The 16,619-nt window shown below is 36.6% G+C and overlaps 1 protein-coding gene across 1 annotated transcript in view; it reads right to left on the reverse strand.

Moving 5' to 3' along the window:
- Positions 1-460: 460 nt before the first annotated feature.
- The window catches only part of HS2ST1 (heparan sulfate 2-O-sulfotransferase 1), a 77,391-nt gene continuing 61,232 nt past the window's right edge, over positions 461-16,619 (reverse strand). Inside the window, exons 3-7 of the mRNA XM_058842776.1 lie at positions 11,584-11,669; positions 7,875-8,013; positions 4,313-4,410; positions 3,106-3,263; positions 461-1,267 (exon numbers count right to left, since the gene is read on the reverse strand). Coding sequence (XP_058698759.1) covers positions 1,041-1,267; positions 3,106-3,263; positions 4,313-4,410; positions 7,875-8,013; positions 11,584-11,669 — 708 coding nt within the window. The 3' untranslated portion in view covers positions 461-1,040. The remainder of the gene's footprint in view (positions 1,268-3,105; positions 3,264-4,312; positions 4,411-7,874; positions 8,014-11,583; positions 11,670-16,619) is intronic.

Raw genomic sequence — 16,619 nt, forward strand, 5'->3', positions numbered from 1 at the left:
CGGTGCAAAAAACCCCACTTTAAACTAGTTACTTTTGGTCCAAATACATAAAATAAGCAGTATTTACAGCATTTTACTCCTTTTGTAAATGCAATGCTTTAAAACACGTTATAAAGCACCTCAGTAAAAATATTCTACAGATAAAAGTATTGAAGTAGTAGGAAAACCCTAGCCATACCACAGCTCACTAATAGAGTCATAATATGGATTCACCAATACCTCAGTTTACAATTATTACAAAGAATCCATGGAGAAACTTACTGAATTTACAATTTTTATACCACTGTGTAAGGATCAACTAGAACTGCAGACAATACCAAATTTCTTTGTAGTTTTCCCAACCTCAGTCAGTGGTGGTGGTGATTAAACAAAACAAAACAAAACAACCCCAAACCCCACTGTTCTGATTCTTTAGCTTTTTACAATCTTAATATGAAAATGACATTTTAACACTAATGAGTAGTTGTAATTTTTTAATAAAACCACATATATAAATATGGGCAATTCCAGCAGCAGCAGCATTTCTCAGCAGAACATGATTAACCATCCCAATTAATATCACGTGACATGATTCTCAAAAACAAAGCACAGATGTCAACCAGTTATCAGGACTACTCATACTGTATACAACCAAAATTTCCATGTCGAAAGCTGGGGAAAATGATTTCGTCTTCACAGAAGTATAAATGAAAATAAATTGCTCTGAAAATTAAAAAGAGCATCAACAAAAGTGTTTTTTTGATTGTTTATATTTTCAAATAGAACTGCCATGTATTAATTGCTCCAAATTACCGTGTAGATTTCTTCAGGTTAAGGATATTGATTCCCACTGAAAGTATTAGTTAGATAAAAGAAATGAAGCCTTTGCTTCTGGATTACCAACACAGCTATATCCAAAGCCCTGGAGGTGATCCACAACCCACTTTTCTCGTGTAAAGAAATGTCTTGGAGGTCTACAAGCAATCTAGTTTCCATGGCTGAAGACTAAGATGATGATGTGACCAAAGATTTAGGTCCATAAATCTAACAGTATAGCATTCTTAGTTTGATTTAGGGTAAATCTTTTCATAGAAAAAGTTTTGAGCCAGAATATACAATTCTCCATCTTTTTCCCGAACTGCATGTGCTCTGACAAACTGAAATTGCTCCAGTGCAAATTCATAGAACTCATTCTCCATTTTCCAGATTTCAGACTGCTGTAGCTTGGCAATAGTTTCTTTTGTGGGAAGTTTTTTCTCAGTTGTTTTCCTAAGATGCGACTTCTTTCCTAAATGCAAAATAAAGCAATAACTTCACTTTCAAGTTCACCCGCTCAAAAAATGTTTACAGTCCTTTGTTATTTACAGAGTTTTTAGATTCTCAGTGTGTTGATAAACTGCATCAGAAGGAGCAGGCTTTAATCCAAAATTTATTAACATAACATGTAGAGTTGGAAAACTGCAGCCCATCTCACTAAATGTTTATGAATCTTGCATCCATTCTTTCAATTCCTCCTGTTTGCTCTAATAAACTCAGGAAATGAACATTCACTTAAGGAATAAGATTACTCCATATAACCTACATGGAGCAAAACTAGTGTTTCAATTATTTAGATGTTAATCTGGTATCAACTGTTAAGAATTTTAGGGACTGCAGGAGAGACTTCTTTCATAGAACCAAAGAAACATTTAGGTTGGAAAAAACATTTAGGGTCATTGAGTCCAACCACAAACCTAACACTGTCCCAGTCAGCCATGTCCCTGAATGCCACACCTACACATCTTTTAAATATCTCCACCACTTCTTTACATCTTTTAAATACCTCCAGAGAAGGTTATATTCATCTCAGACTATGAAAACCCCACTGTTCTGGTGTAGCTCTCTGTAGCTCTCCATAAAAGAGAAAAAAAGTCTTGTTTTCATGTGATTTCAATTGTCTATTTCTTATCAAAATATAATCTCTACTAATAGCATGTAAACAATTATTCTCCCATCTAAATAGGATACTATAGTCTTATCATAAATGATACATATGCCAGATCCCTGCTGCACAGTTTCTAAGACAAAGATGACCAAAATGATGACCAGATTTTCCCCAAGGAGTGCTGCTGCTTTGTAATTAACTTGTTAATACTACATATCTAGGCTCAGTACACCAGATCCCTTTCTCGCTCTATTTGCAGAAAGAAGTCCTGCTAAGATAGATCTTTTCTTCATCATAAATCGCATGGCCAGCTCCTAGAAACTGAGCTACTTGTTGTAGCTAGGAGTGCAGGAAGATAAACATCTACTTGGGTCTCTGCATCCCTCAGGCTTTATTGCCCAGCCAACCAGGCTGCACTGAGCACAGTTAATTCCAGCAGGGCTTCTGAGGAAATGGAAATCTGCCACATCAGCCACTTTATGAAACTGAAGCCACTGCAAAAACCTTAAAAAAATATTCTGTTACAAACACATCACAATGTAACATGCTGTATACCTACACATTTGCATTTACCCCAGACTTAAATATTTACAGTTAGTTTAAGGTGGCAAGATACTTGGACTAGCACCTCCCTGGAGAGAGAGAAGGAGAGAGAGGAGAGAGAGAAGGAGAGAGAGAAGGAGAGAGAGAAGGAGAGAGAGAAGGAGAGAGAGAAGGAGAGAGAGAAGGAGAGAGAGAAGGAGAGAGAGAAGGAGAGAGAGAAGGAGAGAGAGAAGGAGAGAGAGAAGGAGAGAGAGAAGGAGAGAGAGAAGGAGAGAGAGAAGGAGAGAGAGAAGGAGAGAGAGAAGGAGAGAGAGAAGGAGAGAGAGAAGGAGAGAGAGAAGGAGAGAAGGAGAGAAGGAGAGAAGGAGAGAAGGAGAGAAGGAGAGAAGGAGAGAAAGAGAGAAAGAGAGAAAGAGAGAAAGAGAGAAAGAGAGAAAGAGAGAGAGAAAGAATGAACAAAAGAATGAAAGAAAGAACGAAAGAACGAACGAAAACTGAGAATCTTCAAAAAAAGAGTTTTTCCTTTATGTAGGAGCATGATCCAGCTGAGAGACAAATCTGGCAGAGACTCAAAGCTATTCATCTAGATCTAAAGAATTCACACTTAAAAAAGGTAGTAAGTAGATGAAAAGATCCGTGGAAATCAACTATTTAAATACCTGTCCTGTATAGTTCTGTGGCACCCCTGAAGAACCGGGGCAAAGCTGCCTCCAATAACATGATAAAGTCTTCAAGCTCTTCAGTAACTCCCACAAGGAAGTATTCATTAATCAGATTGTATTTGGCTTGTTCCAAAGCCCATCTGCTTCCCACATTCCTAAAATGACAGAGAACAATTATAGCAAATTCTGATGTCAGCCAACAATCCTTGGTCCCTAGATAGAGATTACTTCACAACAGGACATTTGTATAGGAAAGGCAAGACTTAGTCCAAGTTATAACCATCCTAACTTCATTTCCCTTTCCAGTTTCTCTCATCTGTGTTCTTACCTAAAAATGTGAGTCCTCTACTTATAAAAGAGTCTCAACAAAAATATGCGGCATATGTGTGTGTGTGTGTGTGTATGCTTAATGCCTCTATTCAAGAAAATTTTTCAAGGATTTACACTGTCTCTATATTAATACCGTCTCCACTTTCACACTAGATACCAGAAATCTGGCAAGAACACACCTTCCCTTTTGCACCTTTCTCTGCTTCTCCGCATGGCCAGAGAGTAGATAGGTCTGAGCAACAGGCACTGACAGAGAAGCTCCCAAGTGGCCATTTACTTTGCTTGTGTTTGAATGAACAGTACCTTTGACAAATAATTGCCCTTGATACCACTCAGAATCGTTCAAATAATCTATGGGGGTTTTTTTGCTGAAGAGCTTTTTAAAGTCTTTGTCATTATTATACAATATGTTGTATCGATAGATGGACACCATTTGATTTTGTTTCTGCTAAGTAGCATTGACTACTGGATATCTGGTAAAGGTTTAAAAAGATAAATTTATCCTTATCACAATTATTGTGTACTCCCCAGGAACTTTAGGAGCTTGAACTAAAATATCTCCATTCCAAAAGGATACTGTAGTCTGACATAAGAGAAAAATGTCATGACTCTAAATCTGCAAAAATTATTTTTAAAACTGAAAACATATGTTTTCCCTCATAGCACTAGTGATACAGTATTTTAACATACTGCTAGTTTAAAGAACTTTAAAACTGTTTCAGCAAATCCATTTTCAACAGAAAACACATTACTCAAGTATCCACTGCTTCACGCTGCCTCACATTTTTATCAACTGGACTACATATTGAAATTTGTTAAAGTTTAGATTTCAGCACTGATGTACTTGACAAACAAGCTACATTTATTTCCCTACCAGCATTCTGAGCTGTGGCCACAGAAGAATGGAATTTGAAGCCAAAGTTTCTCTGGAGCACAGTCGGAACCTCCAGCTGCCACACACTCATCAAAGGTCTGCAACAAAGACGAAAATGAGCTGAGCTTTAAAATCTCATACATGTATCAAACATCTCAAACTGGTTAGTTGCTAAATGTGGTGGGGACAGAAAAACACATATATGATGCTCTAGAAAAAAAGTAAATTCAAGCCTTGCTTTCACAGTGTTATTAGGATGATCTATTGTCTCAACTAAACAGGACTTGGACAGTCTTTTATGGTTACAACTAATGAACAATTGATCTTACCTGATACACTGATATACCTTTGATATAACTTTAGCAAAGGCTATTTGTCAAAACTAGCAAAAACAGTCAATAAGTGTTAGCATAATTGTTTTCCCCTATAAAAGAAGTCACTAAAGATACAGCATCAAATGCCATCTGGAATTGTGTGATCTGCAACAGCTGGATGTTTATAACACAGAACATTGTGCATGTTTTAGATTAAACAAGGTTCTATTACATTTTAATTATGACAAATAACTTCCATTTCAGAGACTAATTTTGTTTTGGCAATCAGAAGAACTGAAGTTTTTCAGGGCATAACAGAATATCCCATACAATATTGCTCTCTACATGGATATACAGCTGTAGTAACAGAGTTTCAACTGCAGTAACATAGGAATGACAAGGAACATAGGAATTACAACAGGAACTCCATTAGTACTGTAAGGAATTTGTAAGTGCTTTACTGTGTCACCATAAAGGAAGTATTTATGATATTTCTAATCAAGATATAAGGTTTGTATCTAGGATATATTAAAAAAAAAAAACCAACAGATAACAGACAACTTTTGAGACTGCTTCTTCAGTATAATTACAAGTTTCTGTTCAAAGCAACTATGTAAAAACACATTTGTTTAATTACTTGTAGTGAAAAACAAGAACAACATAATTTGCTTCTATTTTGAGGTGAAGTTTATGAGATAATTTAAAAAAATTACTGATCCTATGCCAAAGTAGGGAGTAAACTGTGGTGCCCTGGTTCACATTGAACTCTGAGTTTAGAATAGCTTGTACATGTTGCACATCATAGATAAAAACACAGCTTAAGCAGGAAAACAAGACATTGGTATGCATTCCCTAGCATAGTTCTCTAGAGAAATTCTGCACTGATCTATTGTTAAATGTACCTCCTAAATTATGAATGCTTATACTAAAAATGAACTGGCATCTGTGTAAAGAAAGATTTCTGTGCTTATACCTGCAGGTTATTTTACAGTTAATAAGCAAAAGGAAGCAAGCCATTTTCTAAGTAGGCTGAAATAGGACAGACTTCCTTCCACACTTCCTCTTATGCACCTACCTTGGCTGCTCCATCCAGAGATTTTATTATAAAATAACCTTGCCTCTACAGACTGTGCATTTAGAGCCAAGCTATCTATGACTGGAAGCACAGGGATACAGAAATCAACCTAGTTAAAAATTCTTCTGTATAAATGCTGTGCTATGGACTAGGAGGGGACAAGAGTATAAAGTGCATTGAGATTCGTTTCCACTGATAAAACAACTGACTTCCAATAGAAGTATTTTCTGACCTTCCCTACTTTTCATTTGAAGAGCTTTTCATGAATCTACTGTAACACATACTAGAATAAAGACAATGCAATTGGCTCAATCCATTTCTGAGCTTACTGAATTTTAGAACTAATGTATACAAAACTTACATAGTCTATATATGGACAGCTCCCCAGGGACACTTTGGAAAAATAGTACTACCTGATTTAAATGAAAGAAGCTAGAAGTTTGATATAGTAAATCAATTTCACTTCAAATGAACTTGAAATGCTTAAATCAGAAGATGATTTAACAGAATTTAACAGAACATGTTAAATCTGTATAACAACTAAGTCTCTCAGACCTAAATAAAGTGGTATCATAGCAACAAAATGAAAAAAGCATCTTCAATAGAAAAACATAAAATAAATAATGCAATGCATTGCAAGCATTATAAACAGGAATGCATTTGACCTTTTTCCCAGCAAATCAAAGCTTAGAGTGCAGTCTATCAAGCAGCAACACTAAGAATTTCTGGCACGTTTTCCAGTGACTACCTAAACCACGTTATTTGGATTATAATTCAAAATTAAAATAAACACTGTTAAATTTCACTCATTTTAGTAAGTTTTATGTCCTCGAACAGCTCAGACTTGGCAGCATGCTCAGGTTTCCAAGTGACTGACCTCCAGCTGGAAAGAGAAAGACAGGCTACAAAAGATGAGATCCTATCTCTCTTTTCAAAATTGCCTTTATGATATCATATTGTATCACCTGTTCATCTGTTTAGCTAGTTCTAAAAAGACAAATTTTAAGCTTAATTTCAATTTATTCTTGAAGCTTTCCTCTTCCTATGCTGCTGTGCTGCAGGATGCCTGGGCAAACTGAAATGCAGTAGCTGAAGATGGCGCTAAATCCTAAATAACAGAGGAGCAGTTAGTTCCCAACTGGAAAGAAAAGAGGAGTGGTCTGTTCCCAATATTTAAAAAGCACTATTTAGATGGGAGCAGCACACAAAATGATTACTCCCATTTATTAGTTGTTATGGCGTTTATAGACTAAGCTGTATTTAGTGTGATTTTTGGTTATTTTTTCAATGTCTCTTGGTACCCAAGCAGCACTTATCAACAAATTAAATTATCAACATAACAGAAAAACAGCATCAGCTTAAGAAAATATTGTCACTGAAACTGTATAAAGTGCTCGGCCCTGTAAAGTACAAAAACTCATTACATTTTGTAGGATTCCACAAAGCTACAGCTTTGTAAGCCGTACATTTAATACCCTGCTTTTCTTCCAAATACTAGAAAAATTCAAACCAACATGGACAAAAAACATCATACTGCAAAGCATGACAGTGGATGTATAGATTCTTTCTGGAACAAATCCATTATGAAACCTGAATGATGTTGCCATCCTGAAACTGTATTAGTAGTCGATGTTTGAATGTGCTAACCTGAACTTATCTTCAGCCACCTAAGACACAAGGAGGAAGTACAGAAATTTATGTATCATGCTTCACAGTTTCCAAAAAGACACTGAAATGTTTCCATTTAAAAAAAAAATAGAATAAACTGGGTTGCTAATTATATGAAAATAAACAACAAAGCCAAAGCATCAGCAGTTCTACAGCTTTTGGTGAAAAAATGTGTCTCAGTCTTCAACAAGAAGAGATGTAGCCTTCTTACATAGGAGGATAAGCCAAATTTGATAATTATAATTCTGGACCTAATAACAATTAAAAAATATTTCATTTAATTTTTTTAATAAATTGCAACATATGGTGAATTTATAAGGGTACAAAGAACCTACTAATGTCATGTTCTGCTCCAGTATGGACAGGAAATGTAGAATATAACTTACAAAGCCACCATTACCACCAAGGCTGATAAAAGAACAAGTTGGCTTTTATCAGGGCATTTAAAAAATTGTTTTCACATTAATTTTATTAAGTTAAGCATATATTGTTGGGTGTACTTTACCTTTTTATCCCCCTGTTTTCGCCTCCGTAGCCCTGGTCTGTAATCATCTCCAAAGCGCAGAAAGTAATAATAAGAAACTAGGCGTTCTATAGGATCTCTTATGACATTTATGTAAATTGGTTTCTTTTTAACACCAAATCTAAAGTAAAAGAGGAAAAAAACATCTTTCAATGGACAAATCAAAGCTTCTCATCTAATATATAAAAGCCTGTCTTTATTGCTACAACTGAAATCTATACACAGAATATATGATAGTGAGAGGAAGTTTAATGATCGCTTCTTTTCATCCTCATATCCAGTGCGTTACATGGATGGGAAAGTAAGTTCAATTTCAGTCTGCCTAGGATTATGATTTTAAGGATTTATTATTAAAGAAACAAACAAAACAGATATATTGTCACACAAATAGGTACTAAACATGTTTACACAACCATCCTGACTCTAGACATGCCTTAACCAGTTTAGCAGCCATGTACATGTTTATAATTAGTACAAGAAGTTTGATGTTGAGTTCCTGCCTTGCGAACTGGGCTTTGCAATGCTATGAGTGGTTTTCCTGGCAGGTCTCCAGTTGTCAGAGATATTAACAGCAGGAAGGCAGAGCTCAGAGCCCATCCATTGCCTGGGTTGAATGCATACAGCTATGCTTATTAAATATAAGTCTAAGATGGTATCTATAACCATATTAAGTTCTCTATTGAAAGATATTAAATTTTCCCTTAGACATTTACCCTTCGCAAATTCTGATGTACTCCAGTACAAACAGAAGCCTCATGAAATGAGGTGGTTAGCTCATGTGACAGAGGAGAAAAATTTAAACCACCAAACTGTTTTGTGCAAATGCTACATTTCAAAACCATCTATGTTTAAGTCAGCTTTTACAATACATTTCTCAGTTTTATTTTCTTTTCCATTTGAGAAGTGCTGTGGCAAATAATTATGGTATCCAAATATTAAAGAGTTTATATCACAATGGAAATTGCAAGTGTGTCAAGTGCCCTAAAGTAAAGCTAGAAGCTGGGAAAAAAAGATCTCTTCTGTTCCTATGCAAACCGGGAAAGCGTTCTACATCGAAAGAGGGCCATTCATGCCTCCTAGCTTGGCTAAAACAGAGTACTCATAGTTTTAAGATGCAGTACTATGATTTTTAAAGGGGTACATTTTACTACCAGATACTATGCATATGAGAAACATTAAGTTGAAAAGCTGAAGAACAGAAATTTAGCAAAAGCAGCAGAAAGGAGGAAGTTAGGAAAAAACCCAATTAACAGGCATTGCTTTTGCCAAAAACCAGCACTACAGACAGAGAAATTGTTAAAGGCAACAGAAAGAGCAATTGATTCTCCAGTGCTGCCAGTAGAGTACCAATGAGTCAGACTGAAGCACTCAAAGGCCGAATTGCTGACATCTGTCTGCATGCCAGCTCTGACTTCCCAGAGCCTGCAGTGTAGAGGGTGTGAATGTTTCAACCATTCTGATGTGAAGTCCATGCCTCGACTACACCCTCTTTAAGGTCCACTGAAATGCATGAGACATGCACCTGTCCCCTTCCACAGATGACTGCAAATGCTGAGGAAGCCGTAACAAACCATTTTGTAACAAACTATTTCCATACAGCAGCAGACTCAACCAATGAACAGCACATATCCGCGAGTTAAATGAAAATTACATTTTCATTTACAAGAAATGCTTGTGCTGGATTGTACAATCACCTGCATTTGCACACCAGCTTGCAGAACTAGTTTCAGTTACAGTAACATAAACCTACTAGTAACATAAGTTATTACTGTAACTTTACTAATAATGATAATGAATTGGCAATTGCATTGTCAAAGAACTTTTTTCCCAACTATTTACCAGAGAAAATGGGGAAAAAGAATGGATAAGAAATTTTAAAAGACAAAAAGAAAAGGGAAAAAATTTAAAATTTTATTACTGTAATTTCTACATGGATGGATTACAATAACCTGTCCTCAATACTCTGAGTTATCAATGGAATATGGTACTTTAATTTTCAGCATATTTTAAGAGGTACTTCTGATATTTGACAGTGGACCTAAGTCTGATGTCTATGTATATGGAAGCATTGACTCTTCTGAAATATTTTACACTTAACTACAAGAATGTTCATTATAAGAACATACCTCACAGCCTTAAAGGTGTGGGCCTTGCCAAGCACAACCAGCGTACTCAAGATATTATTTTAATAATGAAAACCCAAAGTATGAGAAAGCAAGCTGTTGTAGGGAAAAAAAAAAAATCACTCAGGTGAAAGGATAACAAACAACAAAGACAAGGATAACACAGTCCCGGAAGGAAGATGCAGATGAAAGAAATCTGTGAAATTGCTTAGATGCTTTCTAGATGTAAAATATTTTAATTCTGGGAGTTCCAGTATCTGAAAATGTTTTCAGCTTTATGAACTAATGTATAAAATAACATTCAGCTTTGCTGCACCAGAAAGCTGTTACTCAGTTCAAGCATTTATTCATGTTGAAGCATTTTAATTTTAAAAAGGCAGAGAAAAAAAACCTAATGGACTTTGATATATTTTATTTGATTGACTGATCTGTAAGTAACTTCTTTTGCCTGTTACTTTTTGTAAACTTGGTGCCACTGGTCGTTTTCAGCTACTACTGTAGCTTTTAGCCTTTTCTGATAACATACTGTATTGGGAATCTGCACAAGCCTTGCCTCCCCATCTCATTCTTTGTAATAAAAAGTTCAAATTAAAAATCAGTGTACATGACAGAATGAGAAATTAAGCAGAATGACTAAACAAAAGGAATTATTACATACAAAAAAGAATTTATATAAATACTTCAATGCACAGAAACAAAAATGCAGAGTGAGTCAGCAAGTAGCAGTAACTATCATTTGTACAGTCAAATGCACTGAGATCTGAAAATTCCACTTCCAATTTTATATCATTTTCCACATGCTCCAAGTGCAAGATGAAGCACTGCCTAGTAAGCATCTTAAGCAAAACTGACTTGTCAGTTCAAGGGGAGGTTTCCTAAGACTGAGCTACTGAGGATCACAGCTTTAGATCCAGAAGCAAAAATAAGACAAGAAAAGAAACATATGAAGGTGGGAATAAAGATATGATCCTGAACCTTTGAAGTCAATGGGAGGATTTTTATGATATTTTATTTAATTTTAGAAGTAGCAGCATTTAACTCCACAAGAATTACTTCAATGCTTTTTTCTAGCAAGTCAAACTATTATAGACCAGAAAACTACTTCAAAATATAACTTTTCATATTTTTGATAAAGTACAAAGGGATACTAAGGTAGAGAAGAATTACATAACTTAAGAGGCAGGTGGTGTTACTCTTTATATGAAGCATTTTTGAGAACAAGTATGTTAAACTTCCCCAAATGGGAAGCCAATCCTAAAACAGAACTGCCAATGTTTCAGAGGAAAGCCATGATTTTCAGAAAAACAAGCTTGGAATTTAGACAAGGAATACCAATCCCAGTATATAAACTTTTTTTTTTTCTTTTTTTTTTTTTTTTTAAATGAGACTCGGCTACATTTTATCATGCAAGAGGACAAGAGAAATGGGTGACGATCAAGCCCAAACGCCGGCCGTCTGGGAAGGCCGGCGGGAGGCTCTGAGCAAGCTGCAGGTGCCGGGCTCCGGGCGCTAGAGGGCGCCGGCAGCCCGGCCGGAGCCCCGCCGCAGGTACCGCCGCGGGAACGTACTTGGCGAAGTCCAGGTACGATATATGGCCATGGTAAAATCCTGGCTTCATCTCCTTCCAGGAAGTCACATTCTTCACAAATCGGACCTGTGAAAGTGGGCAACAAAAAGTGTTTCTGTACGGCTCATCACATTTCTCCATACACGGGGTTTCCTGGCTTTTAGTTGTATAATGAGTTAGATAAAAAAAGTCTATTTTGAATATTATCAAAAAATTTGTGCCACCTAAAATAGACTTTCCTGAAGCATACAGATGACCGATTTTAGATCATCAAATTTAATGATCAGAAACTAAACAAAAGCAGAATACAGCAATCAGAAGGACAGTTCAAGGAAAGCTACCACAAAAACATCAAGACAAACATTTATATTTTTGTCAGTCCATTTTATTTGTAATTGTAAAGGAACGTAGAATTCTTTCAGTAAAAATGCAAGTACATATTTGATGGCATTGTCAATGCTCCGTATTCAGTCCCTCAAATAAAAGTGTACCAGATTTACAGCATGTTCTTAGACCTTTTTTACTGGGATGTATGAAATTAATCTGATGGTTCATTTGCTCCTCCATCCCAAAATGCACAAGTAATCCAGAAATGTTATAAATGCATGTAATGGAAATCAGATCTATAGTTTGCTATTTTGAATAGTCACCTTAAGCCTAACATTTCAGTGAAACTTTCATGCTAAAGCATGAAGTAGCCCTTGAATGAGAGCTGATAGAGCAGTTATTGGCAAACTTCACAAAAATAGGAATAGCTTTACATTTCAAAGAACAAAATAAGACACATGCCCCAAACCAGAGTGTGATCAAATTAAGTGGGACATGCAAATCCTGATAGAGCTTGGCTTTACTAGATGAACAGAATATTTTAACATCAAAGCATGTAACTGAAAGTTATTTCAAAACTAGTGAATTGGATAATAACGAGAAGATGATAAATTTGCACTGCCTGAGCTGTCTGACAAAGATACGCCATTTCTGAGGCTGTGAATTAAAAGATAGTGTTCTCTATACATCTGCAATATCTTTTCTGTTATACAGAGAAACAGATAACCACAAAGATTCTGAGGTGAGACAAGAGAGACAAAAAAGTTTGAGAGCTCAAGACAACACAAACTAATATTCTGTAAGTTCAAGTGGATCGAGAGTGTCCTGAAGCATAATATTTACCAGTTGAAGATTTTAAGAGGTAAGACTGGCCTGCTGATTCTTCAATTGTGCAAAACTCATGGTCTACAATTTAAGAGGCTGGTAACCTGTACTTATTTCTTTAAACACTGACTCTTGGACTCTCAGATAACAGAAATTTAAATTACCTTTTAGTAACAGGCAACATTAATTTTTTTCAGTGTACAAGTTTCACAGTCTGTGGCATTACAAAATTTAAAGCATAAATTGCACATGAAAATGGTGGCAAATCAAGCTGAAAAGCACTGCACAATGTTACACAACGGTGTTTCATAAACTGCATTGGCCTTCTGTCTGGTTTTGTCCATAGCACAAACTGATAATATGGGACTTTGAATCTAGTTGAACTACCTTAACTGCTACTGAAATAAACCACACTTCCATTAACTGTATCTTTTCAAGGTTAATGACCAGATATTTTCAGTGTAGAGCCTCAGCTATAAATATTTCTTTACCTGGCAAAGTTATTTCCTAAATACAAAATATAAATCACCTTTCATTCCTTCACCCACAAACCCCAAATTGTCATGGTTGGTTGATACAACTCTGCAAGTAAACCAGTTATGCTATTTAGGCTGTGCAGTGCAGCCAACATATTAAAGTGTGAGCTTTTTGGAATCTCACATTATCTAGATTTCAATTTCTAACAGACTAGGACTAGACATAAGGTAATGTTAAGTACAAAATCCCAAGGTTTTTGTTTTAGATGCCCATGCCAGCATCTGGCATCAAATCATAGATTTTTCAGTAAGTTAGAAAAATCCTTTATTGCCTTTGTCTTACTGTGTTGTTGTCTGCCATGGAAATAATTTTTATGAACATAGGTTGGATAGTCTAGCCTCTAACACCAGACAAGGTAAGAGAAGGCTAGGAAGGTTTTATAACACACCTGTGACATTTACATCTGTCTTAAGATGGACCTGCAACATGCTAAACCCCTGAGAACTATAGTTTTTAACACCTATAACTAGCCTGCAGGTAAGAGATTTTTTTTTCTCCCACAGTTTGCAGTGTTCCGAAAGCCAGAGTTGTTCCAGGTCACAGGCAACCTAATGAGTCTGGATTCACACATTTTAGGTTAGAGATGAATATTGCTCCCTGCTTCATACTGTTAAATATGATCAATTTCACCTTTCTTTTCAGGGCTTAGCAGATACTGGAGCTTTCAAGAGACAGAGAAAGCTTCTCCATCTGTGCCCAATCGAATAAAATTTGAGGTGACTTTAGAAGTTCAGATAGACGTGAATGGAATTCCTGTGAAGTTGTTTCATGGTGCTTTTATATAATCAGCTACAAAGTTGCTTCACAGCCTTTAGTAAGTGGGAAATCAGCTGAGGTTCACTGAATTAAAAAGCCAGATCAAACGCACTCTAGGGGCATAAGATGTCCTGAAAGGTAAGTTAAACACATTCAGTTTCTAGGACAGTAGGAATTTAAAACAAGTCCCAGTGAGCCAAAACGAGGAAAAACCCAACCAGCATACCTGGTCTGAAAAAAAGCCATGTGTGCAAACTAAGTGATGCTCTAAGTTCTTATCTCTGTCCATTAACTGCAACCATTGGTCCCTCTTCTCTACAGTTTCACCACACACACTCACATGAGCTCATGCACACTCACACACTCAGAGTCACACACACCCTCACACATGCGTGTGTGCAAGAGCCTGGGTGAGTGTGATTGTGTGTCTGAGTGTATCTGATGGCATGAGTGTGCACATGACTGTACTTCTCAGTGTGAGCGTGTCAGAGTGTGTGTATGTGTTAGTGTGCAAGAATTTGAGTGTGCATGAGTGTGTCTGAGTTAGATCTGAATCAGACGGTCAGGAATGCTGGAAACAGGCAAGCAGCATGCCTTTGGCTGCATGCCATGAACAACCACAAACAAGCTCAAGGCAAGAACAGTTGAGAAAAAATTTTGTGTGATGGTGAAAAGATTGAATTCACCAGTTCAGCCACAGAACAGCCAGGATACCTGCCTTGCACTAACAGTCCTTTCTCAGAAGGAAAAATTCAATTGGCATACATGCAGCACTCATACTCAGTAGACCATCTAACTCCAAAAGAAAAATTCTTAAATGTTCACAAGCACATGACAGTACTTCTATTCATAACAGAGTCGGTGCAGCCTTTTCACTTGCTCCACTTCTGACATACACGGAAACCTGCAGTAGCAGAAGAAGTAAGTACCACTAAAGCCACTATGACTGTACCGTCCTCTGAGAAACCGTTTCAGAATGTACTTGAAAGCAAGATAATGTATTTTCATGCTGCTCTTTTGAGAAAAATTGAGAGAGAAACTGAAGGAGAAAAAAACCCAAGAATCAGAAAACAGCAAGCTGAGGGATTGTAACACTGGATAATTGTAGCATTCATAACAGTACAGAGAATGTTCCTCACACCCACTTTTAAAATAACATATCTAGAATACATGCTGCAGTGCAGAACAGTACTTTAATTTTAAATGTTTTAGATGAAAACTTCACCATGTTACAAAACCAATGAAGTTTGTGTGGTTGGTATGCCATCCTGATAGCCACAGGCATTCTTGGATGGACGAAGTGTCACTGGTGAAACATGCAAGCAACAAATAAAACTCAACCAAACAACTACTCTGACTTGATTACGAAAAGCAAGTGTTTCTACTACAGACCACACAGGTCAGAATACAATATAGGCAAACATGGCACTCAGTTTGCTGCAAAGAAAAGGCCACACCTGGGGAAAGAGGGGCAGCTCCCAGGATCCTGCTGCCAGAGATGCTGCAAAGGAAAGGAGGGCTGCTGGGAGAAGTTAAACCTGAAACTAAAATGCATGTTAGGAATTCTTATCAGATTATCTCAAATCAGATACATACTATATTTAGAGTGGATTTAAATATCATTTTTTTCATACTGCATTCAAGAAGTAAAGGTTTCACATATGGACAGAGAACTTAAAATCTGTTACAGAACTACAGTAGTTTGTAAAAAGTACAGCAGAAAAACTGCACAAAAGAACACTCACTGATTTACAAACTTCTGTCAGGCCCGAGGCAATCGTCACCTTGGTTAGGGAGATTTGCTTTAACTAACAGTATCACTAACAGAACAATTTTGTCTCTATGATATGTTTATGTATTTTACTACTGGCACATATACACCTAATGCACCCAAATAAGCTATACTGGTGAAGGTGGCATATGAATGTGTCATGCTAATCCAAGCCCACACAGAGTAAACATCACCAGCTACCACTCAGCACCCCTGCCATCTCTAGAATTATGCACAGTGACTTACAGTGGCAAGTTGTTATCTCCATGTATTAAAGACGAATAATTATTTGTGCATCTTTGAACAACTGTGCAATATATGAAGTTCTTCATTGTCAACATGTCCCAGTTAACGGCCACCAAGGAAGAACAGTATCAAGTGTCTATTTAAACTATATAATTTACCACCTTGGACAAGACCATGGTACCAAATGAAGGTAGGACTGACAGTATTGTCTACATGCTCAGCACAGACAGATTTTCATTTTTCAATACATTATTATTAGAGAGAAGATTAAGAGTTTCTCTCCTATAAAACAAAGCCAGCAAAGAACGAATTTTATTTAAGTTCAAACAGAAGTAGAAATTTAAGATAGCCTGTGTTTAATTTATACCTATTCAATGACTACTCCTCTTATCCTTTAGGACAGACCTCCATTTCAAGACACAACTTGACAGAAGCAGAATTTGTTTCTGAAGTGCAGCCTAGGTATGACTGACTTGAGCATGATTTTTAATCAACAGACATAGGCTTATTAAATCTTTTGAAAAATCACTCTGCTCTCAGTGCACTGGTCTTTAGTACTTGTTCTACACAGTGAC

Source organism: Poecile atricapillus, chromosome 7, assembly GCF_030490865.1.
Source record: "Poecile atricapillus isolate bPoeAtr1 chromosome 7, bPoeAtr1.hap1, whole genome shotgun sequence".
Lineage (NCBI taxonomy): Eukaryota > Metazoa > Chordata > Aves > Passeriformes > Paridae > Poecile > Poecile atricapillus.